This window comes from Mytilus trossulus, chromosome 6, assembly GCF_036588685.1.
Source record: "Mytilus trossulus isolate FHL-02 chromosome 6, PNRI_Mtr1.1.1.hap1, whole genome shotgun sequence".
Taxonomy (NCBI): Eukaryota; Metazoa; Mollusca; class Bivalvia; order Mytilida; family Mytilidae; genus Mytilus; species Mytilus trossulus.
This window is the reverse complement of record NC_086378.1, coordinates 33,644,272-33,669,291: the sequence shown is the minus strand read 5'-3', so window position 1 is coordinate 33,669,291 and position 25,020 is coordinate 33,644,272. Positions and strand designations below refer to the sequence as shown.

General features: G+C 36.2%; 12 protein-coding genes and 1 pseudogene across 12 annotated transcripts in view; 10 read left to right on the top strand and 3 right to left on the bottom strand.

Annotated features, from left to right (window-relative positions):
• Positions 1-1,685, top strand: part of LOC134722518 (uncharacterized) — a 5,510-nt gene extending 3,825 nt beyond the window's left edge. Inside the window, exon 3 of the mRNA XM_063586139.1 lies at positions 1,250-1,685. Within this exon, the coding sequence (XP_063442209.1) occupies positions 1,250-1,685 (436 nt within the window). The remainder of the gene's footprint in view (positions 1-1,249) is intronic.
• A 1,723-nt stretch (positions 1,686-3,408) lies between these two features.
• LOC134720536 (histone H4) lies at positions 3,409-3,720 on the top strand. The gene has a single exon (XM_063582848.1). The coding sequence runs from the start codon at positions 3,409-3,411 to the stop codon at positions 3,718-3,720; it is 312 nt and encodes a 103-aa protein (XP_063438918.1).
• Positions 3,721-4,574: 854 nt separating this feature from the next.
• On the bottom strand, positions 4,575-4,970 carry LOC134722517 (histone H2B-like; the record flags this gene model as incomplete). The annotated part of the gene is made up of 1 exon (XM_063586138.1): positions 4,575-4,970. A coding segment is annotated over one exon (396 nt), but the record flags the coding sequence as incomplete, so codon positions are not given.
• A 255-nt stretch (positions 4,971-5,225) lies between these two features.
• On the top strand, positions 5,226-5,603 carry LOC134723340 (histone H2A). Its single transcript, XM_063586959.1, has one exon. It carries the CDS (start codon positions 5,226-5,228, stop codon positions 5,601-5,603), a length of 378 nt encoding a protein of 125 aa, XP_063443029.1.
• A 1,286-nt stretch (positions 5,604-6,889) lies between these two features.
• On the top strand, positions 6,890-12,912 carry LOC134722516 (uncharacterized). Its single transcript, XM_063586137.1, has 4 exons — positions 6,890-7,292; positions 9,031-9,330; positions 10,847-11,213; positions 12,477-12,912. Exons 1-4 carry the CDS (start codon positions 6,890-6,892, stop codon positions 12,910-12,912), a joined length of 1,506 nt encoding a protein of 501 aa, XP_063442207.1.
• LOC134723341 (histone H2A) lies at positions 10,840-11,217 on the top strand. Its single transcript, XM_063586960.1, has one exon. It carries the CDS (start codon positions 10,840-10,842, stop codon positions 11,215-11,217), a length of 378 nt encoding a protein of 125 aa, XP_063443030.1.
• Positions 12,913-14,635: 1,723 nt separating the features above from the next.
• Positions 14,636-14,947, top strand: LOC134720535 (histone H4). Its single transcript, XM_063582847.1, has one exon. It carries the CDS (start codon positions 14,636-14,638, stop codon positions 14,945-14,947), a length of 312 nt encoding a protein of 103 aa, XP_063438917.1.
• Positions 14,948-15,799: 852 nt separating this feature from the next.
• Positions 15,800-16,195, bottom strand: LOC134722515 (histone H2B-like; the record flags this gene model as incomplete). Its single annotated transcript, XM_063586135.1, has 1 exon — positions 15,800-16,195. A coding segment is annotated over one exon (396 nt), but the record flags the coding sequence as incomplete, so codon positions are not given.
• Positions 16,196-16,450: 255 nt separating this feature from the next.
• LOC134723338 (histone H2A) lies at positions 16,451-16,828 on the top strand. Its single transcript, XM_063586957.1, has one exon. It carries the CDS (start codon positions 16,451-16,453, stop codon positions 16,826-16,828), a length of 378 nt encoding a protein of 125 aa, XP_063443027.1.
• A 1,268-nt stretch (positions 16,829-18,096) lies between these two features.
• LOC134723339 (histone H3) lies at positions 18,097-18,525 on the top strand. The gene has a single exon (XM_063586958.1). It carries the CDS (start codon positions 18,115-18,117, stop codon positions 18,523-18,525), a length of 411 nt encoding a protein of 136 aa, XP_063443028.1. The 5' UTR covers positions 18,097-18,114.
• A 1,723-nt stretch (positions 18,526-20,248) lies between these two features.
• Positions 20,249-20,560, top strand: LOC134720532 (histone H4). The gene has a single exon (XM_063582843.1). The coding sequence runs from the start codon at positions 20,249-20,251 to the stop codon at positions 20,558-20,560; it is 312 nt and encodes a 103-aa protein (XP_063438913.1).
• An 852-nt stretch (positions 20,561-21,412) lies between these two features.
• LOC134722514 (histone H2B-like) overlaps positions 21,413-25,020 on the bottom strand; it is a 7,708-nt gene continuing 4,100 nt past the window's right edge. Inside the window, exon 3 of the mRNA XM_063586134.1 lies at positions 21,413-21,791. Within this exon, the coding sequence (XP_063442204.1) occupies positions 21,413-21,791 (379 nt within the window). The remainder of the gene's footprint in view (positions 21,792-25,020) is intronic.
• On the top strand, positions 23,720-24,129 carry LOC134723337 (histone H3-like; annotated as a pseudogene).

Genomic DNA, 25,020 nt, shown 5'->3' with positions numbered 1-25,020 from the left:
ATCGGATTACTCACTTAACAACGGCCCTTTTCAGGGCCACCAATATTTTTCAAAAAGAGTCTAAAATTGTTGTACATCTTAGTAATACTTTATTCCCCATACATAATTGAAAAAAATATATTCTACTACATAACAAATAAAAAATGTCTAAAATATAAATGTCCCTTCTTCCGTGATTCTTCTTTTCTTCTCTCTCTAACGCATCCCATTTAAGTACAGTTCTTATAGCATAACACTAAGTCTAGTAACTTTTTCAGTCTTCTTCATCAGAACATTTATTGTCGTACTTTCTGACTCTTTGAACCCACAAGTAGCTCAGTTAAATCATATAATGTTTGTCGGGGGAAAAAAAACCACTGATAGTATTTATATTTAATACTAGTCTGCTCTCTTCTTTCTCTCTCTTGGTTATTGATGCGAGCATGCTTAGATTCATCTGAGAAGGTGTGTGGTTTTTTTTTATTATTATAATTATTTATAGTTTTTGTTAACATTATCTCTTTCGTCAACACTTTTATATATGATATGTACTTTCCATTCTTTTCCTTTTTCCATTTTTTTCAGCATCTCTCTCTCTGTCTTTCTGTCTTTATTTAGTTATTGTTTGTGTATTAAAGATGTGGAATTGATGTAAGCACACCGACAATCAGACAATGTGACAAATGTGCCCAGCCCAAATGAAAATCATACCACATCTTCTTTTTTTATATTAAATATACATAAATATGACATAATACAACAATAAAGAAACTCAGCCGATCCGCACAATGTCATGTCGGGAATGTGTAATTCCATTTGTTTCTGTTTTTTTATTTTTATTTCGCTTTGTTTGTGTTATAACTGCATTTTATTTTTATTTTTTCCTGTTTTTATTTTTCGTTCCTTTCCTTAATGTTTCTGCATGTATTTTGACCTTTTTTCATTATTATTATTTTTCTTCTTCAGATTTATCATATTGAAACCGTGACACTAATTTACTATTGTTGAGCTATGAGGGATGATCAGAAACTGTAATTATGAATGAAAAAAGGGGGCATTTTTACTGTCAGCTTGGGTTGAGCAGTTTTTCAGTAAAAAATGGATTGAAAACTGTCAAAGTCCCTTACAAATCAGTCCAATCAGATTTAAGATATGCGGACCAATCAACGCCAGCTTTATGTAAGTGGTGATCCAATCGTCACCGTGATTTCAATCCTCCCGGCAAGCACAAAAACACATTCACCGAAATTTTCAAGTATTCTTTCTGTAGCAAATCGTCCACAGAGCTAATAATCATGGCACGAACAAAGCAAACTGCACGTAAATCCACCGGAGGTAAAGCTCCAAGAAAACAACTTGCCACCAAGGCCGCCCGTAAGAGCGCACCTGCAACCGGTGGAGTCAAGAAACCACATAGATACAGGCCAGGAACAGTCGCTCTCCGAGAAATCAGGAGATACCAGAAGAGCACAGAGCTCCTCATCAGGAAACTCCCCTTCCAGAGATTAGTCCGTGAAATCGCCCAGGACTTCAAAACTGATCTCCGATTCCAGAGTTCAGCCGTCATGGCCCTACAGGAAGCCAGCGAAGCCTACTTGGTCGGTCTCTTCGAGGATACCAACTTGTGCGCAATCCACGCCAAGAGAGTAACCATCATGCCAAAGGATATCCAATTGGCCCGAAGAATCCGTGGAGAACGTGCTTAAGAAGTGTGATTTTTTCACCAAAACATAACGGCCCTTTTCAGGGCCACCAATATTTTTCAAAAAGAATCTATAAATTGTTGTACATGAAAATTAGAAACATAGCCGAACCCCTCTTTTCCCCATCTCTCTCTCTCTCTTTTATTTCTTCTTGTTGAATCCATCTATATGCAAAGCAATACATAGACAAAAAATAAATTTTATGATATATATATACACACAAGTCTCATCACAAAAAAAAGGGGGGTGTTTGTTTATCATGGTACATGTATGTCCTTGTGTGTAGAATATTAAATAGTACATTATATAAAAAAAGATCAACATATAAATGTTTCTATCTGTACTTCTGTTCTTTTCTTTTCTTCGCTTGTTTTGTCTTGTCTTCTTTTGATGTATTATTTACACCAGTAGTCTAGACCAAAGAAAGAGAACCACCAACTGGCCAAAATATAACCTTTTTTTTTAAGTTAGAGTTTAAATATCTTGTATAATTCATTAATTTGAATATTTCTTTTAGAAAAGCTGATATTACAGGGTACTTTTATCAAAAATTTAGAGCTCTTTTTCAGTCAGAATTGTAAAGAATTTTTTTATCATGTATGTAGTAATATATTTTGTCCACTTTAGAGTCTTGTCTTGCTGCTAGTTAACAAAATCATGAAATTTCTATTTAAATTAATATAATTTCGGTACGGGTCCAAGTAGTCCCCACAAAATTTCAATGTAGGAAGTCCATGTAAGCATATATCTTGCACTTATAAGCTTTTTTATATGATAAAAAGTGGTTTTCAGACTTATTATAAACTTTTCTGGCTAAAAGAAGTCTTCAGAATAGTAAGTACATGTGTGCGCATTAACATTTTTATTGGATTGGCTGATGAAATTGTCATCGTCATACTGTGGATAAATATAGAATGGCGTTTAAAAATAAAATTGAAAGGAAGATGCACACATAAGAAGTTTTACCCGCAGTCAGGGGCATCTCTTTTCTTCACTGTAATACCTAGAAAAAAAAATCTTTAATAGTAATAACAGTAACAGTTTTATTCATACATTCTCCCATTTATGATCTGAAGTACCTGCAGCAGATCGTTGATGGATGGCAAGCACAGCTTTGACAGATGATGTTGAGTTATGAAAGACAGGTAGAAAACTGCAAGCATGTAAAATCCTGTGATGTATCCAATTTCTGGATACATCAAATAGACAAATAGATAACCAGTATTCCTAGATATGTCTGTGAGGTTTATTTTTTCCCCAACTAAATTCCATTCCATTAAGTTGAAATGTGTATTGTCATTGAATGAAAATGTCTGTTCAGAGAAAGCAAATAATTATCTTTATAATTTTGACTGTCTAAAGTGATTTTCATTTATCATTTATTTATCATACTATTCTATCTTAAAATGAAAACTTTTCAACATTTTGGAACTTTTTTTGTCTCCTTCAGTCATTTTTATTCCGATTGAAATAATAGTTTTTTCTTAAAAATTTACTGTCTGATATGAATTATTATATTTTTCAGACCTAGAATGAAAAAGTGGATTGAAAGTGTACACAGTTTAAGGCAGTACAGAGTTACCTCCCGGAATAAAACAACGTAAGCCAATCAGACAACAGTTAACTGAAAATGTGTGATACTTCTTTTACGGCCGCGTTGGTGATATATAAAGAGTCGCTGTTAGACGGAAAGTATTATTTAACTAATCACCACAAATAGTTAAACATGTCAGGTAGAGGAAAAGGAGGTAAAGGTCTAGGAAAAGGAGGCGCCAAGCGTCACAGGAAGGTGTTGCGTGATAACATCCAAGGTATCACCAAGCCAGCCATCCGTCGTTTAGCAAGAAGAGGTGGAGTAAAACGTATATCTGGACTCATCTATGAGGAAACCCGTGGTGTCCTTAAAGTTTTCTTGGAAAATGTCATCCGTGATGCTGTCACATACACAGAGCACGCCAAGAGGAAGACTGTCACTGCCATGGATGTTGTCTACGCTTTGAAACGTCAAGGACGTACCTTGTACGGATTCGGAGGTTAAACAGCCACCCAGCTAATATCAACAACGGCCCTTTTCAGGGCCACCAACATTTTTCAAAAAGAATCTTAGATTTGTTGTACATCGTTTTAAACAAAATCTTGAAATCAAAGCTTGCTCCCACTTCTATTCTTTTCTCTAATGTTCATGAATTTTTCAACCGTTTTTCTTGTTTTCCCTGATCCTGATCCGCAACTATTTTCTCTCTCTCGTTATACCCCCCCCCCCCCCCCCTTTTTTTTTTTAAATATCTGGCTTTCTTTTTAATTAACTTCCTTACTCTTACTCTTGTATTTATTTGAGAATTTATATTTCTGAAGGTTTATGAATACGTTCAAAGATCAAGTCCGTGCATTTGCCTACATGAAGAGAGAAAATTTCAAAACAAAATGCACGGACTTTTACACACAAAATCTGTAGATTCTGTTATATTCAATTATAGAGGTTTTTTTTGCGTGGTTTAAGATTAGGTAATGTTCTTGTTTCCGTGTAAAATAATTCTCGCAATATTTTTTTTCTCTCGAAAAGCAAAAGAAATCGTAAATTTATCAACTCTATTAATTGGAATGAAAGCACTGTTTTGTTCTTCATGATTTATGTATTTACGCTTTGTAGTTTTGACAGACAAATTAAATGCTACAGAATGAGTGAAATACACGTATATTTGTTATACAGATAGAAAGAAGAGAAAAGTAACCATATACTATTGAAATAGTTTGAAAGTGGTTATAGCTGGGGTTGGGATTTATAGCTTTGTTTAGAAGTTTGACATTGATGTACAACAAATGTAAATTCTTTTTGAAAAATGTTGGTGGCCCTGAAAAGGGCCGTTTGTGAAGTTATAAACTTCAGACTGTTTACTTGCTGCTGGTGTATTTAGTGACGGCTTTGGTACCTTCACTGACAGCGTGCTTGGCCAATTCTCCGGGTAAGAGAAGACGGACAGCGGTCTGGATCTCCCGGGATGTGATGGTAGATCTTTTGTTGTAGTGTGCCAATCGGGAAGCCTCTGCTGCGATTCTCTCGAAGATATCGTTGACGAAGCTGTTCATGATGGACATTGCCTTTGAGGACACTCCGGTGTCGGGGTGAACTTGTCTCAAGACTTTGTAGATGTAGATAGCATAGGATTCACGTCTCTTCCTCCTCCTTTTCTTATCACCGCCGGGTCTGGCAGTCTTTGCCTTGGTGACGGCCTTCTTGGCTCCTTTAGTTCCTACTTTGGGTGGCATGTTACTGGTTTGATAATCAAATAAGTAATGGTGAAAAATTATTTTCAATTTGTTTATATACTGGGCAAAACGGATTGAAAGATTTTATTAAACGCGAACCTCGGAGAGAGCACCCATAACATGTTGAATGTTCGGTAGCCTAACTGCTCGCAGAGAGCTTCGTTCTGATTGGTGTATAATAAAAACATCGTTCAATCCGTTTAGTGGGTATATAAGCTAAATTTTGAAGAAAAATTGTATCACTTTACTCAGTGTCGATCAACCAAATAGTACAAAATGTCAGGACGAGGAAAAGGAGGAAAAGCAAAAGCAAAGGCAAAGTCTAGGTCATCCCGTGCCGGACTTCAGTTCCCAGTCGGTCGTATCCACAGACTTTTGAGGAAAGGAAACTATGCCGAGAGAGTTGGTGCCGGTGCACCAGTGTACCTCGCAGCTGTCTTAGAATACTTAGCAGCTGAAGTATTGGAGTTGGCAGGAAACGCCGCTCGTGACAACAAGAAGAGCAGAATCATTCCCCGTCATCTCCAGTTGGCCATCAGAAACGACGAAGAGTTGAACAAACTCTTGTCTGGTGTCACCATTGCCCAGGGAGGTGTTTTACCAAACATCCAGGCTGTACTTCTGCCAAAGAAGACCCAGAAAGCTGCCAAGTAAAAAGTGGATATATCGGATTACTCACTTAACAACGGCCCTTTTCAGGGCCACCAATATTTTTCAAAAAGAGTCTAAAATTGTTGTACATCTTAGTAATACTTTATTCCCCATACATAATTGAAAAAAATATATTCTACTACATAACAAATAAAAAATGTCTAAAATATAAATGTCCCTTCTTCCGTGATTCTTCTTTTCTTCTCTCTCTAACGCATCCCATTTAAGTACAGTTCTTATAGCATAACACTAAGTCTAGTAACTTTTTCAGTCTTCTTCATCAGAACATTTATTGTCGTACTTTCTGACTCTTTGAACCCACAAGTAGCTCAGTTAAATCATATAATGTTTGTCGGGGGGAAAAAAAACCACTGATAGTATTTATATTTAATACTAGTCTGCTCTCTTCTTTCTCTCTCTTGGTTATTGATGCGAGCATGCTTAGATTCATCTGAGAAGGTGTGTGGTTTTTTTTTATTATTATAATTATTTATAGTTTTTGTTAACATTATCTCTTTCGTCAACACTTTTATATATGATATGTACTTTCCATTCTTTTCCTTTTTCCATTTTTTTCAGCATCTCTCTCTCTGTCTTTCTGTCTTTATTTAGTTATTGTTTGTGTATTAAAGATGTGGAATTGATGTAAGCACACCGACAATCAGACAATGTGACAAATGTGCCCAGCCCAAATGAAAATCATACCACATCTTCTTTTTTTATATTAAATATACATAAATATGACATAATACAACAATAAAGAAACTCAGCCGATCCGCACAATGTCATGTCGGGAATGTGTAATTCCATTTGTTTCTGTTTTTTTATTTTTATTTCGCTTTGTTTGTGTTATAACTGCATTTTATTTTTATTTTTTCCTGTTTTTATTTTTCGTTCCTTTCCTTAATGTTTCTGCATGTATTTTGACCTTTTTTCATTATTATTATTTTTCTTCTTCAGATTTATCATATTGAAACCGTGACACTAATTTACTATTGTTGAGCTATGAGGGATGATCAGAAACTGTAATTATGAATGAAAAAAGGGGGCATTTTTACTGTCAGCTTGGGTTGAGCAGTTTTTCAGTAAAAAATGGATTGAAAACTGTCAAAGTCCCTTACAAATCAGTCCAATCAGATTTAAGATATGCGGACCAATCAACGCCAGCTTTATGTAAGTGGTGATCCAATCGTCACCGTGATTTCAATCCTCCCGGCAAGCACAAAAACACATTCACCGAAATTTTCAAGTATTCTTTCTGTAGCAAATCGTCCACAGAGCTAATAATCATGGCACGAACAAAGCAAACTGCACGTAAATCCACCGGAGGTAAAGCTCCAAGAAAACAACTTGCCACCAAGGCCGCCCGTAAGAGCGCACCTGCAACCGGTGGAGTCAAGAAACCACATAGATACAGGCCAGGAACAGTCGCTCTCCGAGAAATCAGGAGATACCAGAAGAGCACAGAGCTCCTCATCAGGAAACTCCCCTTCCAGAGATTAGTCCGTGAAATCGCCCAGGACTTCAAAACTGATCTCCGATTCCAGAGTTCAGCCGTCATGGCCCTACAGGAAGCCAGCGAAGCCTACTTGGTCGGTCTCTTCGAGGATACCAACTTGTGCGCAATCCACGCCAAGAGAGTAACCATCATGCCAAAGGATATCCAATTGGCCCGAAGAATCCGTGGAGAACGTGCTTAAGAAGTGTGATTTTTTCACCAAAACATAACGGCCCTTTTCAGGGCCACCAATATTTTTCAAAAAGAATCTATAAATTGTTGTACATGAAAATTAGAAACATAGCCGAACCCCTCTTTTCCCCATCTCTCTCTCTCTCTTTTATTTCTTCTTGTTGAATCCATCTATATGCAAAGCAATACATAGACAAAAAATAAATTTTATGATATATATATACACACAAGTCTCATCACAAAAAAAAGGGGGGTGTTTGTTTATCATGGTACATGTATGTCCTTGTGTGTAGAATATTAAATAGTACATTATATAAAAAAAGATCAACATATAAATGTTTCTATCTGTACTTCTGTTCTTTTCTTTTCTTCGCTTGTTTTGTCTTGTCTTCTTTTGATGTATTATTTACACCAGTAGTCTAGACCAAAGAAAGAGAACCACCAACTGGCCAAAATATAACCTTTTTTTTTAAGTTAGAGTTTAAATATCTTGTATAATTCATTAATTTGAATATTTCTTTTAGAAAAGCTGATATTACAGGGTACTTTTATCAAAAATTTAGAGCTCTTTTTCAGTCAGAATTGTAAAGAATTTTTTTATCATGTATGTAGTAATATATTTTGTCCACTTTAGAGTCTTGTCTTGCTGCTAGTTAACAAAATCATGAAATTTCTATTTAAATTAATATAATTTCGGTACGGGTCCAAGTAGTCCCCACAAAATTTCAATGTAGGAAGTCCATGTAAGCATATATCTTGCACTTATAAGCTTTTTTATATGATAAAAAGTGGTTTTCAGACTTATTATAAACTTTTCTGGCTAAAAGAAGTCTTCAGAATAGTAAGTACATGTGTGCGCATTAACATTTTTATTGGATTGGCTGATGAAATTGTCATCGTCATACTGTGGATAAATATAGAATGGCGTTTAAAAATAAAATTGAAAGGAAGATGCACACATAAGAAGTTTTACCCGCAGTCAGGGGCATCTCTTTTCTTCACTGTAATACCTAGAAAAAAAAATCTTTAATAGTAATAACAGTAACAGTTTTATTCATACATTCTCCCATTTATGATCTGAAGTACCTGCAGCAGATCGTTGATGGATGGCAAGCACAGCTTTGACAGATGATGTTGAGTTATGAAAGACAGGTAGAAAACTGCAAGCATGTAAAATCCTGTGATGTATCCAATTTCTGGATACATCAAATAGACAAATAGATAACCAGTATTCCTAGATATGTCTGTGAGGTTTATTTTTTCCCCAACTAAATTCCATTCCATTAAGTTGAAATGTGTATTGTCATTGAATGAAAATGTCTGTTCAGAGAAAGCAAATAATTATCTTTATAATTTTGACTGTCTAAAGTGATTTTCATTTATCATTTATTTATCATACTATTCTATCTTAAAATGAAAACTTTTCAACATTTTGGAACTTTTTTTGTCTCCTTCAGTCATTTTTATTCCGATTGAAATAATAGTTTTTTCTTAAAAATTTACTGTCTGATATGAATTATTATATTTTTCAGACCTAGAATGAAAAAGTGGATTGAAAGTGTACACAGTTTAAGGCAGTACAGAGTTACCTCCCGGAATAAAACAACGTAAGCCAATCAGACAACAGTTAACTGAAAATGTGTGATACTTCTTTTACGGCCGCGTTGGTGATATATAAAGAGTCGCTGTTAGACGGAAAGTATTATTTAACTAATCACCACAAATAGTTAAACATGTCAGGTAGAGGAAAAGGAGGTAAAGGTCTAGGAAAAGGAGGCGCCAAGCGTCACAGGAAGGTGTTGCGTGATAACATCCAAGGTATCACCAAGCCAGCCATCCGTCGTTTAGCAAGAAGAGGTGGAGTAAAACGTATATCTGGACTCATCTATGAGGAAACCCGTGGTGTCCTTAAAGTTTTCTTGGAAAATGTCATCCGTGATGCTGTCACATACACAGAGCACGCCAAGAGGAAGACTGTCACTGCCATGGATGTTGTCTACGCTTTGAAACGTCAAGGACGTACCTTGTACGGATTCGGAGGTTAAACAGCCACCCAGCTAATATCAACAACGGCCCTTTTCAGGGCCACCAACATTTTTCAAAAAGAATCTTAGATTTGTTGTACATCGTTTTAAACAAAATCTTGAAATCAAAGCTTGCTCCCACTTCTATTCTTTTCTCTAATGTTCATGAATTTTTCAACCGTTTTTCTTGTTTTCCCTGATCCTGATCCGCAACTATTTTCTCTCTCTCGTTATACCCCCCCCCCCCCCCCTTTTTTTTTTTAAATATCTGGCTTTCTTTTTAATTAACTTCCTTACTCTTACTCTTGTATTTATTTGAGAATTTATATTTCTGAAGGTTTATGAATACGTTCAAAGATCAAGTCCGTGCATTTGCCTACATGAAGAGAGAAAATTTCAAAACAAAATGCACGGACTTTTACACACAAAATCTGTAGATTCTGTTATATTCAATTATAGAGGTTTTTTTTGCGTGGTTTAAGATTAGGTAATGTTCTTGTTTCCGTGTAAAATAATTCTCGCAATATTTTTTTTCTCTCGAAAAGCAAAAGAAATCGTAAATTTATCAACTCTATTAATTGGAATGAAAGCACTGTTTTGTTCTTCATGATTTATGTATTTACGCTTTGTAGTTTTGACAGACAAATTAAATGCTACAGAATGAGTGAAATACACGTATATTTGTTATACAGATAGAAAGAAGAGAAAAGTAACCATATACTATTGAAATAGTTTGAAAGTGGTTATAGCTGGGGTTGGGATTTATAGCTTTGTTTAGAAGTTTGACATTGATGTACAACAAATGTAAATTCTTTTTGAAAAATGTTGGTGGCCCTGAAAAGGGCCGTTTGTGAAGTTATAAACTTCAGACTGTTTACTTGCTGCTGGTGTATTTAGTGACGGCTTTGGTACCTTCACTGACAGCGTGCTTGGCCAATTCTCCGGGTAAGAGAAGACGGACAGCGGTCTGGATCTCCCGGGATGTGATGGTAGATCTTTTGTTGTAGTGTGCCAATCGGGAAGCCTCTGCTGCGATTCTCTCGAAGATATCGTTGACGAAGCTGTTCATGATGGACATTGCCTTTGAGGACACTCCGGTGTCGGGGTGAACTTGTCTCAAGACTTTGTAGATGTAGATAGCATAGGATTCACGTCTCTTCCTCCTCCTTTTCTTATCACCGCCGGGTCTGGCAGTCTTTGCCTTGGTGACGGCCTTCTTGGCTCCTTTAGTTCCTACTTTGGGTGGCATGTTACTGGTTTGATAATCAAATAAGTAATGGTGAAAAATTATTTTCAATTTGTTTATATACTGGGCAAAACGGATTGAAAGATTTTATTAAACGCGAACCTCGGAGAGAGCACCCATAACATGTTGAATGTTCGGTAGCCTAACTGCTCGCAGAGAGCTTCGTTCTGATTGGTGTATAATAAAAACATCGTTCAATCCGTTTAGTGGGTATATAAGCTAAATTTTGAAGAAAAATTGTATCACTTTACTCAGTGTCGATCAACCAAATAGTACAAAATGTCAGGACGAGGAAAAGGAGGAAAAGCAAAAGCAAAGGCAAAGTCTAGGTCATCCCGTGCCGGACTTCAGTTCCCAGTCGGTCGTATCCACAGACTTTTGAGGAAAGGAAACTATGCCGAGAGAGTTGGTGCCGGTGCACCAGTGTACCTCGCAGCTGTCTTAGAATACTTAGCAGCTGAAGTATTGGAGTTGGCAGGAAACGCCGCTCGTGACAACAAGAAGAGCAGAATCATTCCCCGTCATCTCCAGTTGGCCATCAGAAACGACGAAGAGTTGAACAAACTCTTGTCTGGTGTCACCATTGCCCAGGGAGGTGTTTTACCAAACATCCAGGCTGTACTTCTGCCAAAGAAGACCCAGAAAGCTGCCAAGTAAAAAGTGGATATATCGGATTACTCACTTAACAACGGCCCTTTTCAGGGCCACCAATATTTTTCAAAAAGAGTCTAAAATTGTTGTACATCTTAGTAATACTTTATTCCCCATACATAATTGAAAAAAATATATTCTACTACATAACAAATAAAAAATGTCTAAAATATAAATGTCCCTTCTTCCGTGATTCTTCTTTTCTTCTCTCTCTAACGCATCCCATTTAAGTACAGTTCTTATAGCATAACACTAAGTCTAGTAACTTTTTCAGTCTTCTTCATCAGAACATTTATTGTCGTACTTTCTGACTCTTTGAACCCACAAGTAGCTCAGTTAAATCATATAATGTTTGTCGGGGGGAAAAAAAACCACTGATAGTATTTATATTTAATACTAGTCTGCTCTCTTCTTTCTCTCTCTTGGTTATTGATGCGAGCATGCTTAGATTCATCTGAGAAGGTGTGTGGTTTTTTTTTATTATTATAATTATTTATAGTTTTTGTTAACATTATCTCTTTCGTCAACACTTTTATATATGATATGTACTTTCCATTCTTTTCCTTTTTCCATTTTTTTCAGCATCTCTCTCTCTGTCTTTCTGTCTTTATTTAGTTATTGTTTGTGTATTAAAGATGTGGAATTGATGTAAGCACACCGACAATCAGACAATGTGACAAATGTGCCCAGCCCAAATGAAAATCATACCACATCTTCTTTTTTTATATTAAATATACATAAATATGACATAATACAACAATAAAGAAACTCAGCCGATCCGCACAATGTCATGTCGGGAATGTGTAATTCCATTTGTTTCTGTTTTTTTATTTTTATTTCGCTTTGTTTGTGTTATAACTGCATTTTATTTTTATTTTTTCCTGTTTTTATTTTTCGTTCCTTTCCTTAATGTTTCTGCATGTATTTTGACCTTTTTTCATTATTATTATTTTTTCTTCAGATTTATCATATTGAAACCGTGACACTAATTTACTATTGTTGAGCTATGAGGGATGATCAGAAACTGTAATTATGAATGAAAAAAGGGGGCATTTTTACTGTCAGCTTGGGTTGAGCAGTTTTTCAGTAAAAAATGGATTGAAAACTGTCAAAGTCCCTTACAAATCAGTCCAATCAGATTTAAGATATGCGGACCAATCAACGCCAGCTTTATGTAAGTGGTGATCCAATCGTCACCGTGATTTCAATCCTCCCGGCAAGCACAAAAACACATTCACCGAAATTTTCAAGTATTCTTTCTGTAGCAAATCGTCCACAGAGCTAATAATCATGGCACGAACAAAGCAAACTGCACGTAAATCCACCGGAGGTAAAGCTCCAAGAAAACAACTTGCCACCAAGGCCGCCCGTAAGAGCGCACCTGCAACCGGTGGAGTCAAGAAACCACATAGATACAGGCCAGGAACAGTCGCTCTCCGAGAAATCAGGAGATACCAGAAGAGCACAGAGCTCCTCATCAGGAAACTCCCCTTCCAGAGATTAGTCCGTGAAATCGCCCAGGACTTCAAAACTGATCTCCGATTCCAGAGTTCAGCCGTCATGGCCCTACAGGAAGCCAGCGAAGCCTACTTGGTCGGTCTCTTCGAGGATACCAACTTGTGCGCAATCCACGCCAAGAGAGTAACCATCATGCCAAAGGATATCCAATTGGCCCGAAGAATCCGTGGAGAACGTGCTTAAGAAGTGTGATTTTTTCACCAAAACATAACGGCCCTTTTCAGGGCCACCAATATTTTTCAAAAAGAATCTATAAATTGTTGTACATGAAAATTAGAAACATAGCCGAACCCCTCTTTTCCCCATCTCTCTCTCTCTCTTTTATTTCTTCTTGTTGAATCCATCTATATGCAAAGCAATACATAGACAAAAAATAAATTTTATGATATATATATACACACAAGTCTCATCACAAAAAAAAGGGGGGTGTTTGTTTATCATGGTACATGTATGTCCTTGTGTGTAGAATATTAAATAGTACATTATATAAAAAAAGATCAACATATAAATGTTTCTATCTGTACTTCTGTTCTTTTCTTTTCTTCGCTTGTTTTGTCTTGTCTTCTTTTGATGTATTATTTACACCAGTAGTCTAGACCAAAGAAAGAGAACCACCAACTGGCCAAAATATAACCTTTTTTTTTAAGTTAGAGTTTAAATATCTTGTATAATTCATTAATTTGAATATTTCTTTTAGAAAAGCTGATATTACAGGGTACTTTTATCAAAAATTTAGAGCTCTTTTTCAGTCAGAATTGTAAAGAATTTTTTTATCATGTATGTAGTAATATATTTTGTCCACTTTAGAGTCTTGTCTTGCTGCTAGTTAACAAAATCATGAAATTTCTATTTAAATTAATATAATTTCGGTACGGGTCCAAGTAGTCCCCACAAAATTTCAATGTAGGAAGTCCATGTAAGCATATATCTTGCACTTATAAGCTTTTTTATATGATAAAAAGTGGTTTTCAGACTTATTATAAACTTTTCTGGCTAAAAGAAGTCTTCAGAATAGTAAGTACATGTGTGCGCATTAACATTTTTATTGGATTGGCTGATGAAATTGTCATCGTCATACTGTGGATAAATATAGAATGGCGTTTAAAAATAAAATTGAAAGGAAGATGCACACATAAGAAGTTTTACCCGCAGTCAGGGGCATCTCTTTTCTTCACTGTAATACCTAGAAAAAAAAATCTTTAATAGTAATAACAGTAACAGTTTTATTCATACATTCTCCCATTTATGATCTGAAGTACCTGCAGCAGATCGTTGATGGATGGCAAGCACAGCTTTGACAGATGATGTTGAGTTATGAAAGACAGGTAGAAAACTGCAAGCATGTAAAATCCTGTGATGTATCCAATTTCTGGATACATCAAATAGACAAATAGATAACCAGTATTCCTAGATATGTCTGTGAGGTTTATTTTTTCCCCAACTAAATTCCATTCCATTAAGTTGAAATGTGTATTGTCATTGAATGAAAATGTCTGTTCAGAGAAAGCAAATAATTATCTTTATAATTTTGACTGTCTAAAGTGATTTTCATTTATCATTTATTTATCATACTATTCTATCTTAAAATGAAAACTTTTCAACATTTTGGAACTTTTTTTGTCTCCTTCAGTCATTTTTATTCCGATTGAAATAATAGTTTTTTCTTAAAAATTTACTGTCTGATATGAATTATTATATTTTTCAGACCTAGAATGAAAAAGTGGATTGAAAGTGTACACAGTTTAAGGCAGTACAGAGTTACCTCCCGGAATAAAACAACGTAAGCCAATCAGACAACAGTTAACTGAAAATGTGTGATACTTCTTTTACGGCCGCGTTGGTGATATATAAAGAGTCGCTGTTAGACGGAAAGTATTATTTAACTAATCACCACAAATAGTTAAACATGTCAGGTAGAGGAAAAGGAGGTAAAGGTCTAGGAAAAGGAGGCGCCAAGCGTCACAGGAAGGTGTTGCGTGATAACATCCAAGGTATCACCAAGCCAGCCATCCGTCGTTTAGCAAGAAGAGGTGGAGTAAAACGTATATCTGGACTCATCTATGAGGAAACCCGTGGTGTCCTTAAAGTTTTCTTGGAAAATGTCATCCGTGATGCTGTCACATACACAGAGCACGCCAAGAGGAAGACTGTCACTGCCATGGATGTTGTCTACGCTTTGAAACGTCAAGGACGTACCTTGTACGGATTCGGAGGTTAAACAGCCACCCAGCTAATATCAACAACGGCCCTTTTCAGGGCCACCAACATTTTTCAAAAAGAATCTTAGATTTGTTGTACATCGTTTTAAACAAAATCTTGAAATCAAAGCTTGCTCCCACTTCTATTCTTTTCTCTAATGTTCATGAATTTTTCAACCGTTTTTCTTGTTTTCCCTGATCCTGATCCGCAACTATTTTCTCTCTCTCGTTATACCCCCCCCCCCCCCCTTTTTTTTTTTAAATATCTGGCTTTCTTTTTAATTAACTTCCTTACTCTTACTCTTGTATTTATTTGAGAATTTATATTTCTGAAGGTTTATGAATACGTTCAAAGATCAAGTCCGTGCATTTGCCTACATGAAGAGAGAAAATTTCAAAACAAAATGCACGGACTTTTACACACAAAATCTGTAGATTCTGTTATATTCAATTATAGAGGTTTTTTTTGCGTGGTTTAAGATTAGGTAATGTTCTTGTTTCCGTGTAAAATAATTCTCGCAATATTTTTTTTCTCTCGAAAAGCAAAAGAAATCGTAAATTTATCAACTCTATTAATTGGAATGAAAGCACTGTTTTGTTCTTCATGATTTATGTATTTACGCTTTGTAGTTTTGACAGACAAATTAAATGCTACAGAATGAGTGAAATACACGTATATTTGTTATACAGATAGAAAGAAGAGAAAAGTAACCATATACTATTGAAATAGTTTGAAAGTGGTTATAGCTGGGGTTGGGATTTATAGCTTTGTTTAGAAGTTTGACATTGATGTACAACAAATGTAAATTCTTTTTGAAAAATGTTGGTGGCCCTGAAAAGGGCCGTTTGTGAAGTTATAAACTTCAGACTGTTTACTTGCTGCTGGTGTATTTAGTGACGGCTTTGGTACCTTCACTGACAGCGTGCTTGGCCAATTCTCCGGGTAAGAGAAGACGGACAGCGGTCTGGATCTCCCGGGATGTGATGGTAGATCTTTTGTTGTAGTGTGCCAATCGGGAAGCCTCTGCTGCGATTCTCTCGAAGATATCGTTGACGAAGCTGTTCATGATGGACATTGCCTTTGAGGACACTCCGGTGTCGGGGTGAACTTGTCTCAAGACTTTGTAGATGTAGATAGCATAGGATTCACGTCTCTTCCTCCTCCTTTTCTTATCACCGCCGGGTCTGGCAGTCTTTGCCTTGGTGACGGCCTTCTTGGCTCCTTTAGTTCCTACTTTGGGTGGCATGTTACTGGTTTGATAATCAAATAAGTAATGGTGAAAAATTATTTTCAATTTGTTTATATACTGGGCAAAACGGATTGAAAGATTTTATTAAACGCGAACCTCGGAGAGAGCACCCATAACATGTTGAATGTTCGGTAGCCTAACTGCTCGCAGAGAGCTTCGTTCTGATTGGTGTATAATAAAAACATCGTTCAATCCGTTTAGTGGGTATATAAGCTAAATTTTGAAGAAAAATTGTATCACTTTACTCAGTGTCGATCAACCAAATAGTACAAAATGTCAGGACGAGGAAAAGGAGGAAAAGCAAAAGCAAAGGCAAAGTCTAGGTCATCCCGTGCCGGACTTCAGTTCCCAGTCGGTCGTATCCACAGACTTTTGAGGAAAGGAAACTATGCCGAGAGAGTTGGTGCCGGTGCACCAGTGTACCTCGCAGCTGTCTTAGAATACTTAGCAGCTGAAGTATTGGAGTTGGCAGGAAACGCCGCTCGTGACAACAAGAAGAGCAGAATCATTCCCCGTCATCTCCAGTTGGCCATCAGAAACGACGAAGAGTTGAACAAACTCTTGTCTGGTGTCACCATTGCCCAGGGAGGTGTTTTACCAAACATCCAGGCTGTACTTCTGCCAAAGAAGACCCAGAAAGCTGCCAAGTAAAAAGTGGATATATCGGATTACTCACTTAACAACGGCCCTTTTCAGGGCCACCAATATTTTTCAAAAAGAGTCTAAAATTGTTGTACATCTTAGTAATACTTTATTCCCCATACATAATTGAAAAAAATATATTCTACTACATAACAAATAAAAAATGTCTAAAATATAAATGTCCCTTCTTCCGTGATTCTTCTTTTCTTCTCTCTCTAACGCATCCCATTTAAGTACAGTTCTTATAGCATAACACTAAGTCTAGTAACTTTTTCAGTCTTCTTCATCAGAACATTTATTGTCGTACTTTCTGACTCTTTGAACCCACAAGTAGCTCAGTTAAATCATATAATGTTTGTCGGGGGGAAAAAAAACCACTGATAGTATTTATATTTAATACTAGTCTGCTCTCTTCTTTCTCTCTCTTGGTTATTGATGCGAGCATGCTTAGATTCATCTGAGAAGGTGTGTGGTTTTTTTTTATTATTATAATTATTTATAGTTTTTGTTAACATTATCTCTTTCGTCAACACTTTTATATATGATATGTACTTTCCATTCTTTTCCTTTTTCCATTTTTTTCAGCATCTCTCTCTCTGTCTTTCTGTCTTTATTTAGTTATTGTTTGTGTATTAAAGATGTGGAATTGATGTAAGCACACCGACAATCAGACAATGTGACAAATGTGCCCAGCCCAAATGAAAATCATACCACATCTTCTTTTTTTATATTAAATATACATAAATATGACATAATACAACAATAAAGAAACTCAGCCGATCCGCACAATGTCATGTCGGGAATGTGTAATTCCATTTGTTTCTGTTTTTTTATTTTTATTTCGCTTTGTTTGTGTTATAACTGCATTTTATTTTTATTTTTTCCTGTTTTTATTTTTCGTTCCTTTCCTTAATGTTTCTGCATGTATTTTGACCTTTTTTCATTATTATTATTTTTCTTCTTCAGATTTATCATATTGAAACCGTGACACTAATTTACTATTGTTGAGCTATGAGGGATGATCAGAAACTGTAATTATGAATGAAAAAAGGGGGCATTTTTACTGTCAGCTTGGGTTGAGCAGTTTTTCAGTAAAAAATGGATTGAAAACTGTCAAAGTCCCTTACAAATCAGTCCAATCAGATTTAAGATATGCGGACCAATCAACGCCAGCTTTATGTAAGTGGTGATCCAATCGTCACCGTGATTTCAATCCTCCCGGCAAGCACAAAAACACATTCACCGAAATTTTCAAGTATTCTTTCTGTAGCAAATCGTCCACAGAGCTAATAATCATGGCACGAACAAAGCAAACTGCACGTAAATCCACCGGAGGTAAAGCTCCAAGAAAACAACTTGCCACCAAGGCCGCCCGTAAGAGCGCACCTGCAACCGGTGGAGTCAAGAAACCACATAGATACAGGCCAGGAACAGTCGCTCTCCGAGAAATCAGGAGATACCAGAAGAGCACAGAGCTCCTCATCAGGAAACTCCCCTTCCAGAGATTAGTCCGTGAAATCGCCCAGGACTTCAAAACTGATCTCCGATTCCAGAGTTCAGCCGTCATGGCCCTACAGGAAGCCAGCGAAGCCTACTTGGTCGGTCTCTTCGAGGATACCAACTTGTGCGCAATCCACGCCAAGAGAGTAACCATCATGCCAAAGGATATCCAATTGGCCCGAAGAATCCGTGGAGAACGTGCTTAAGAAGTGTGATTTTTTCACCAAAACATAACGGCCCTTTTCAGGGCCACCAATATTTTTCAAAAAGAATCTATAAATTGTTGTACATGAAAATTAGAAACATAGCCGAACCCCTCTTTTCCCCATCTCTCTCTCTCTCTTTTATTTCTTCTTGTTGAATCCATCTATATGCAAAGCAATACATAGACAAAAAATAAATTTTATGATATATATATACACACAAGTCTCATCACAAAAAAAAGGGGGGTGTTTGTTTATCATGGTACATGTATGTCCTTGTGTGTAGAATATTAAATAGTACATTATATAAAAAAAGATCAACATATAAATGTTTCTATCTGTACTTCTGTTCTTTTCTTTTCTTCGCTTGTTTTGTCTTGTCTTCTTTTGATGTATTATTTACACCAGTAGTCTAGACCAAAGAAAGAGAACCACCAACTGGCCAAAATATAACCTTTTTTTTTAAGTTAGAGTTTAAATATCTTGTATAATTCATTAATTTGAATATTTCTTTTAGAAAAGCTGATATTACAGGGTACTTTTATCAAAAATTTAGAGCTCTTTTTCAGTCAGAATTGTAAAGAATTTTTTTATCATGTATGTAGTAATATATTTTGTCCACTTTAGAGTCTTGTCTTGCTGCTAGTTAACAAAATCATGAAATTTCTATTTAAATTAATATAATTTCGGTACGGGTCCAAGTAGTCCCCACAAAATTTCAATGTAGGAAGTCCATGTAAGCATATATCTTGCACTTATAAGCTTTTTTATATGATAAAAAGTGGTTTTCAGACTTATTATAAACTTTTCTGGCTAAAAGAAGTCTTCAGAATAGTAAGTACATGTGTGCGCATTAACATTTTTATTGGATTGGCTGATGAAATTGTCATCGTCATACTGTGGATAAATATAGAATGGCGTTTAAAAATAAAATTGAAAGGAAGATGCACACATAAGAAGTTTTACCCGCAGTCAGGGGCATCTCTTTTCTTCACTGTAATACCTAGAAAAAAAAATCTTTAATAGTAATAACAGTAACAGTTTTATTCATACATTCTCCCATTTATGATCTGAAGTACCTGCAGCAGATCGTTGATGGATGGCAAGCACAGCTTTGACAGATGATGTTGAGTTATGAAAGACAGGTAGAAAACTGCAAGCATGTAAAATCCTGTGATGTATCCAATTTCTGGATACATCAAATAGACAAATAGATAACCAGTATTCCTAGATATGTCTGTGAGGTTTATTTTTTCCCCAACTAAATTCCATTCCATTAAGTTGAAATGTGTATTGTCATTGAATGAAAATGTCTGTTCAGAGAAAGCAAATAATTATCTTTATAATTTTGACTGTCTAAAGTGATTTTCATTTATCATTTATTTATCATACTATTCTATCTTAAAATGAAAACTTTTCAACATTTTGGAACTTTTTTTGTCTCCTTCAGTCATTTTTATTCCGATTGAAATAATAGTTTTTTCTTAAAAATTTACTGTCTGATATGAATTATTATATTTTTCAGACCTAGAATGAAAAAGTGGATTGAAAGTGTACACAGTTTAAGGCAGTACAGAGTTACCTCCCGGAATAAAACAACGTAAGCCAATCAGACAACAGTTAACTGAAAATGTGTGATACTTCTTTTACGGCCGCGTTGGTGATATATAAAGAGTCGCTGTTAGACGGAAAGTATTATTTAACTAATCACCACAAATAGTTAAACATGTCAGGTAGAGGAAAAGGAGGTAAAGGTCTAGGAAAAGGAGGCGCCAAGCGTCACAGGAAGGTGTTGCGTGATAACATCCAAGGTATCACCAAGCCAGCCATCCGTCGTTTAGCAAGAAGAGGTGGAGTAAAACGTATATCTGGACTCATCTATGAGGAAACCCGTGGTGTCCTTAAAGTTTTCTTGGAAAATGTCATCCGTGATGCTGTCACATACACAGAGCACGCCAAGAGGAAGACTGTCACTGCCATGGATGTTGTCTACGCTTTGAAACGTCAAGGACGTACCTTGTACGGATTCGGAGGTTAAACAGCCACCCAGCTAATATCAACAACGGCCCTTTTCAGGGCCACCAACATTTTTCAAAAAGAATCTTAGATTTGTTGTACATCGTTTTAAACAAAATCTTGAAATCAAAGCTTGCTCCCACTTCTATTCTTTTCTCTAATGTTCATGAATTTTTCAACCGTTTTTCTTGTTTTCCCTGATCCTGATCCGCAACTATTTTCTCTCTCTCGTTATACCCCCCCCCCCCCCCTTTTTTTTTTTAAATATCTGGCTTTCTTTTTAATTAACTTCCTTACTCTTACTCTTGTATTTATTTGAGAATTTATATTTCTGAAGGTTTATGAATACGTTCAAAGATCAAGTCCGTGCATTTGCCTACATGAAGAGAGAAAATTTCAAAACAAAATGCACGGACTTTTACACACAAAATCTGTAGATTCTGTTATATTCAATTATAGAGGTTTTTTTTGCGTGGTTTAAGATTAGGTAATGTTCTTGTTTCCGTGTAAAATAATTCTCGCAATATTTTTTTTCTCTCGAAAAGCAAAAGAAATCGTAAATTTATCAACTCTATTAATTGGAATGAAAGCACTGTTTTGTTCTTCATGATTTATGTATTTACGCTTTGTAGTTTTGACAGACAAATTAAATGCTACAGAATGAGTGAAATACACGTATATTTGTTATACAGATAGAAAGAAGAGAAAAGTAACCATATACTATTGAAATAGTTTGAAAGTGGTTATAGCTGGGGTTGGGATTTATAGCTTTGTTTAGAAGTTTGACATTGATGTACAACAAATGTAAATTCTTTTTGAAAAATGTTGGTGGCCCTGAAAAGGGCCGTTTGTGAAGTTATAAACTTCAGACTGTTTACTTGCTGCTGGTGTATTTAGTGACGGCTTTGGTACCTTCACTGACAGCGTGCTTGGCCAATTCTCCGGGTAAGAGAAGACGGACAGCGGTCTGGATCTCCCGGGATGTGATGGTAGATCTTTTGTTGTAGTGTGCCAATCGGGAAGCCTCTGCTGCGATTCTCTCGAAGATATCGTTGACGAAGCTGTTCATGATGGACATTGCCTTTGAGGACACTCCGGTGTCGGGGTGAACTTGTCTCAAGACTTTGTAGATGTAGATAGCATAGGATTCACGTCTCTTCCTCCTCCTTTTCTTATCACCGCCGGGTCTGGCAGTCTTTGCCTTGGTGACGGCCTTCTTGGCTCCTTTAGTTCCTACTTTGGGTGGCATGTTACTGGTTTGATAATCAAATAAGTAATGGTGAAAAATTATTTTCAATTTGTTTATATACTGGGCAAAACGGATTGAAAGATTTTATTAAACGCGAACCTCGGAGAGAGCACCCATAACATGTTGAATGTTCGGTAGCCTAACTGCTCGCAGAGAGCTTCGTTCTGATTGGTGTATAATAAAAACATCGTTCAATCCGTTTAGTGGGTATATAAGCTAAATTTTGAAGAAAATTGTATCACTTTACTCAGTGTCGATCAACCAAATAGTACAAAATGTCAGGACGAGGAAAAGGAGGAAAAGCAAAAGCAAAGGCAAAGTCTAGGTCATCCCGTGCCGGACTTCAGTTCCCAGTCGGTCGTATCCACAGACTTTTGAGGAAGGAAACTATGCCGAGAGAGTTGGTGCCGGTGCACCAGTGTACCTCGCAGCTGTCTTAGAATACTTAGCAGCTGAAGTATTGGAGTTGGCAGGAACGCCGCTCGTGACAAACAAGAAGAGCAGAATCATTCCCCGTCATCTCCAGTTGGCCATCAGAAACGACGAGAGTTGAACAAACTCTTGTCTGGTGTCACCATTGCCCAGGGAGGTGTTTTACCAAACATCCAGGCTGTACTTCTGCAAAGAAGACCCAGAAGCTGCAAGTAAAAAGTGGATATATCGGATTACTCACTTAACAACGGCCCTTTTCAGGGCCACCAATATTTTTCAAAAAGAGTCTAAAATTGTTGTACATCTTAGTAATACTTTATTCCCCATACATAATTGAAAAAATATATTCTACTACATAACAAATAAAAAATGTCTAAAATATAAATGTCCTTCTTCCGTGATTCTTCTTTTCTTCTCTCTCTAACGCATCCCATTTAAGTACAGTTCTTATAGCATAACACTAAGTCTAGTAACTTTTTCAGTCTTCTTCATCAGAACATTTATTGTCGTACTTTCTGACTCTTTGAACCCACAAGTAGCTCAGTTAAATCATATAATGTTTGTCGGGGGGAAAAAAAACCACTGATAGTATTTATATTTAATACTAGTCTGCTCTCTTCTTTCTCTCTCTTGGTTATTGATGCGAGCATGCTTAGATTCATCTGAGAAGGTGTGTGGTTTTTTTTTATTATTATAATTATTTATAGTTTTTGTTAACATTATCTCTTTCGTCAACACTTTTATATATGATATGTACTTTCCATTCTTTTCCTTTTTCCATTTTTTTCAGCATCTCTCTCTCTGTCTTTCTGTCTTTATTTAGTTATTGTTTGTGTATTAAAGATGTGGAATTGATGTAAGCACACCGACAATCAGACAATGTGACAATGTGCCCAGCCCAAATGAAAATCATACCACATCTTCTTTTTTTATATTAAATATACATAAATATGACATAATACAACAATAAAGAAACTCAGCCGATCCGCACAATGTCATGTCGGGAATGTGTAATTCCATTTGTTTTCTGTTTTTTTATTTTTATTTCGCTTTGTTTGTGTTATAACTGCATTTTATTTTTATTTTTTCCTGTTTTTATTTTTCGTTCCTTTCCTTAATGTTTCTGCATGTATTTTGACCTTTTTTCATTATTATTATTTTTCTTCTTCAGATTTATCATATTGAAACCGTGACACTAATTTACTATTGTTGAGCTATGAGGGATGATCAGAAACTGTAATTATGAATGAAAAAAGGGGGCATTTTTACTGTCAGCTTGGGTTGAGCAGTTTTTCAGTAAAAAATGGATTGAAAACTGTCAAAGTCCCTTACAAATCAGTCCAATCAGATTTAAGATATGCGGACCAATCAACGCCAGCTTTATGTAAGTGGTGATCCAATCGTCACCGTGATTTCAATCCTCCCGGCAAGCACAAAAACACATTCACCGAAATTTTCAAGTATTCTTTCTGTAGCAAATCGTCCACAGAGCTAATAATCATGGCACGAACAAAGCAAACTGCACGTAAATCCACCGGAGGTAAAGCTCCAAGAAAACAACTTGCCACCAAGGCCGCCCGTAAGAGCGCACCTGCAACCGGTGGAGTCAAGAAACCACATAGATACAGGCCAGGAACAGTCGCTCTCCGAGAAATCAGGAGATACCAGAAGAGCACAGAGCTCCTCATCAGGAAACTCCCCTTCCAGAGATTAGTCCGTGAAATCGCCCAGGACTTCAAAACTGATCTCCGATTCCAGAGTTCAGCCGTCATGGCCCTACAGGAAGCCAGCGAAGCCTACTTGGTCGGTCTCTTCGAGGATACCAACTTGTGCGCAATCCACGCCAAGAGAGTAACCATCATGCCAAAGGATATCAATTGGCCCGAAGAATCCGTGGAGAACGTGCTTAGAAGTGTGATTTTTTCACCAAAACATAACGGCCCTTTTCAGGGCCACCAATATTTTCAAAAAGAATCTATAAATTGTTGTACATGAAAATTAGAAACATAGCCGAACCCCTCTTTTCCCCATCTCTCTCTCTCTCTTTTATTTCTTCTTGTTGAATCCATCTATATGCAAAGCAATACATAGACAAAAAATAAATTTTATGATATATATATACACACAAGTCTCATCACAAAAAAAAGGGGGGGTGTTTGTTTATCATGGTACATGTATGTCCTTGTGTGTAGAATATTAAATAGTACATTATATAAAAAAAGATCAACATATAAATGTTTCTATCTGTACTTCTGTTCTTTTCTTTCTTCGCTTGTTTTGTCTTGTCTTCTTTTGATGTATTATTTACACCAGTAGTCTAGACCAAAGAAAGAGAACCACCAACTGGCCAAAATATAACCTTTTTTTTAAGTTAGAGTTTAAATATCTTGTATAATTCATTAATTTGAATATTTCTTTTAGAAAAGCTGATATTACAGGGTACTTTTATCAAAAATTTAGAGGCTCTTTTTCAGTCAGAATTGTAAAGAATTTTTTTATCATGTATGTAGTAATATATTTGTCCACTTTAGAGTCTTGTCTTGCTGCTAGTTAACAAAATCATGAAATTTCTATTTAAATTAATATAATTTCGGTACGGGTCCAAGTAGTCCCCACAAAATTTCAATGTAGGAAGTCCATGTAAGCATATATCTTGCACTTATAAGCTTTTTATATGATAAAAAGTGGTTTTCAGACTTATTATAAACTTTTCTGGCTAAAAGAAGTCTTCAGAATAGTAAGTACATGTGTGCGCATTAACATTTTTATTGGATTGGCTGATGAAATTGTCATCGTCATAC

Bases quoted from the DNA above. Each gene is read 5' to 3' on its own strand.
- LOC134723340 (XM_063586959.1), top strand. From the start codon at position 5,226: ATGTCAGGACGAGGAAAAGGAGGAAAAGCAAAAGCAAAGGCAAAGTCT.
- LOC134720535 (XM_063582847.1), top strand. From the start codon at position 14,636: ATGTCAGGTAGAGGAAAAGGAGGTAAAGGTCTAGGAAAAGGAGGCGCC.
- LOC134723338 (XM_063586957.1), top strand. From the start codon at position 16,451: ATGTCAGGACGAGGAAAAGGAGGAAAAGCAAAAGCAAAGGCAAAGTCT.
- LOC134723341 (XM_063586960.1), top strand. From the start codon at position 10,840: ATGTCAGGACGAGGAAAAGGAGGAAAAGCAAAAGCAAAGGCAAAGTCT.
- LOC134720536 (XM_063582848.1), top strand. From the start codon at position 3,409: ATGTCAGGTAGAGGAAAAGGAGGTAAAGGTCTAGGAAAAGGAGGCGCC.
- LOC134723339 (XM_063586958.1), top strand. From the start codon at position 18,115: ATGGCACGAACAAAGCAAACTGCACGTAAATCCACCGGAGGTAAAGCT.
- LOC134720532 (XM_063582843.1), top strand. From the start codon at position 20,249: ATGTCAGGTAGAGGAAAAGGAGGTAAAGGTCTAGGAAAAGGAGGCGCC.
- LOC134722516 (XM_063586137.1), top strand. From the start codon at position 6,890: ATGGCACGAACAAAGCAAACTGCACGTAAATCCACCGGAGGTAAAGCT. The intron at 7,293-9,030 runs GTGCTTAAGAAG...TAAACATGTCAG, and splicing joins CCGAAGAATCCGTGGAGAAC to GTAGAGGAAAAGGAGGTAAA. The intron at 11,214-12,476 runs GTAAAAAGTGGA...TTCTTTCTGTAG, and splicing joins AAGACCCAGAAAGCTGCCAA to CAAATCGTCCACAGAGCTAA.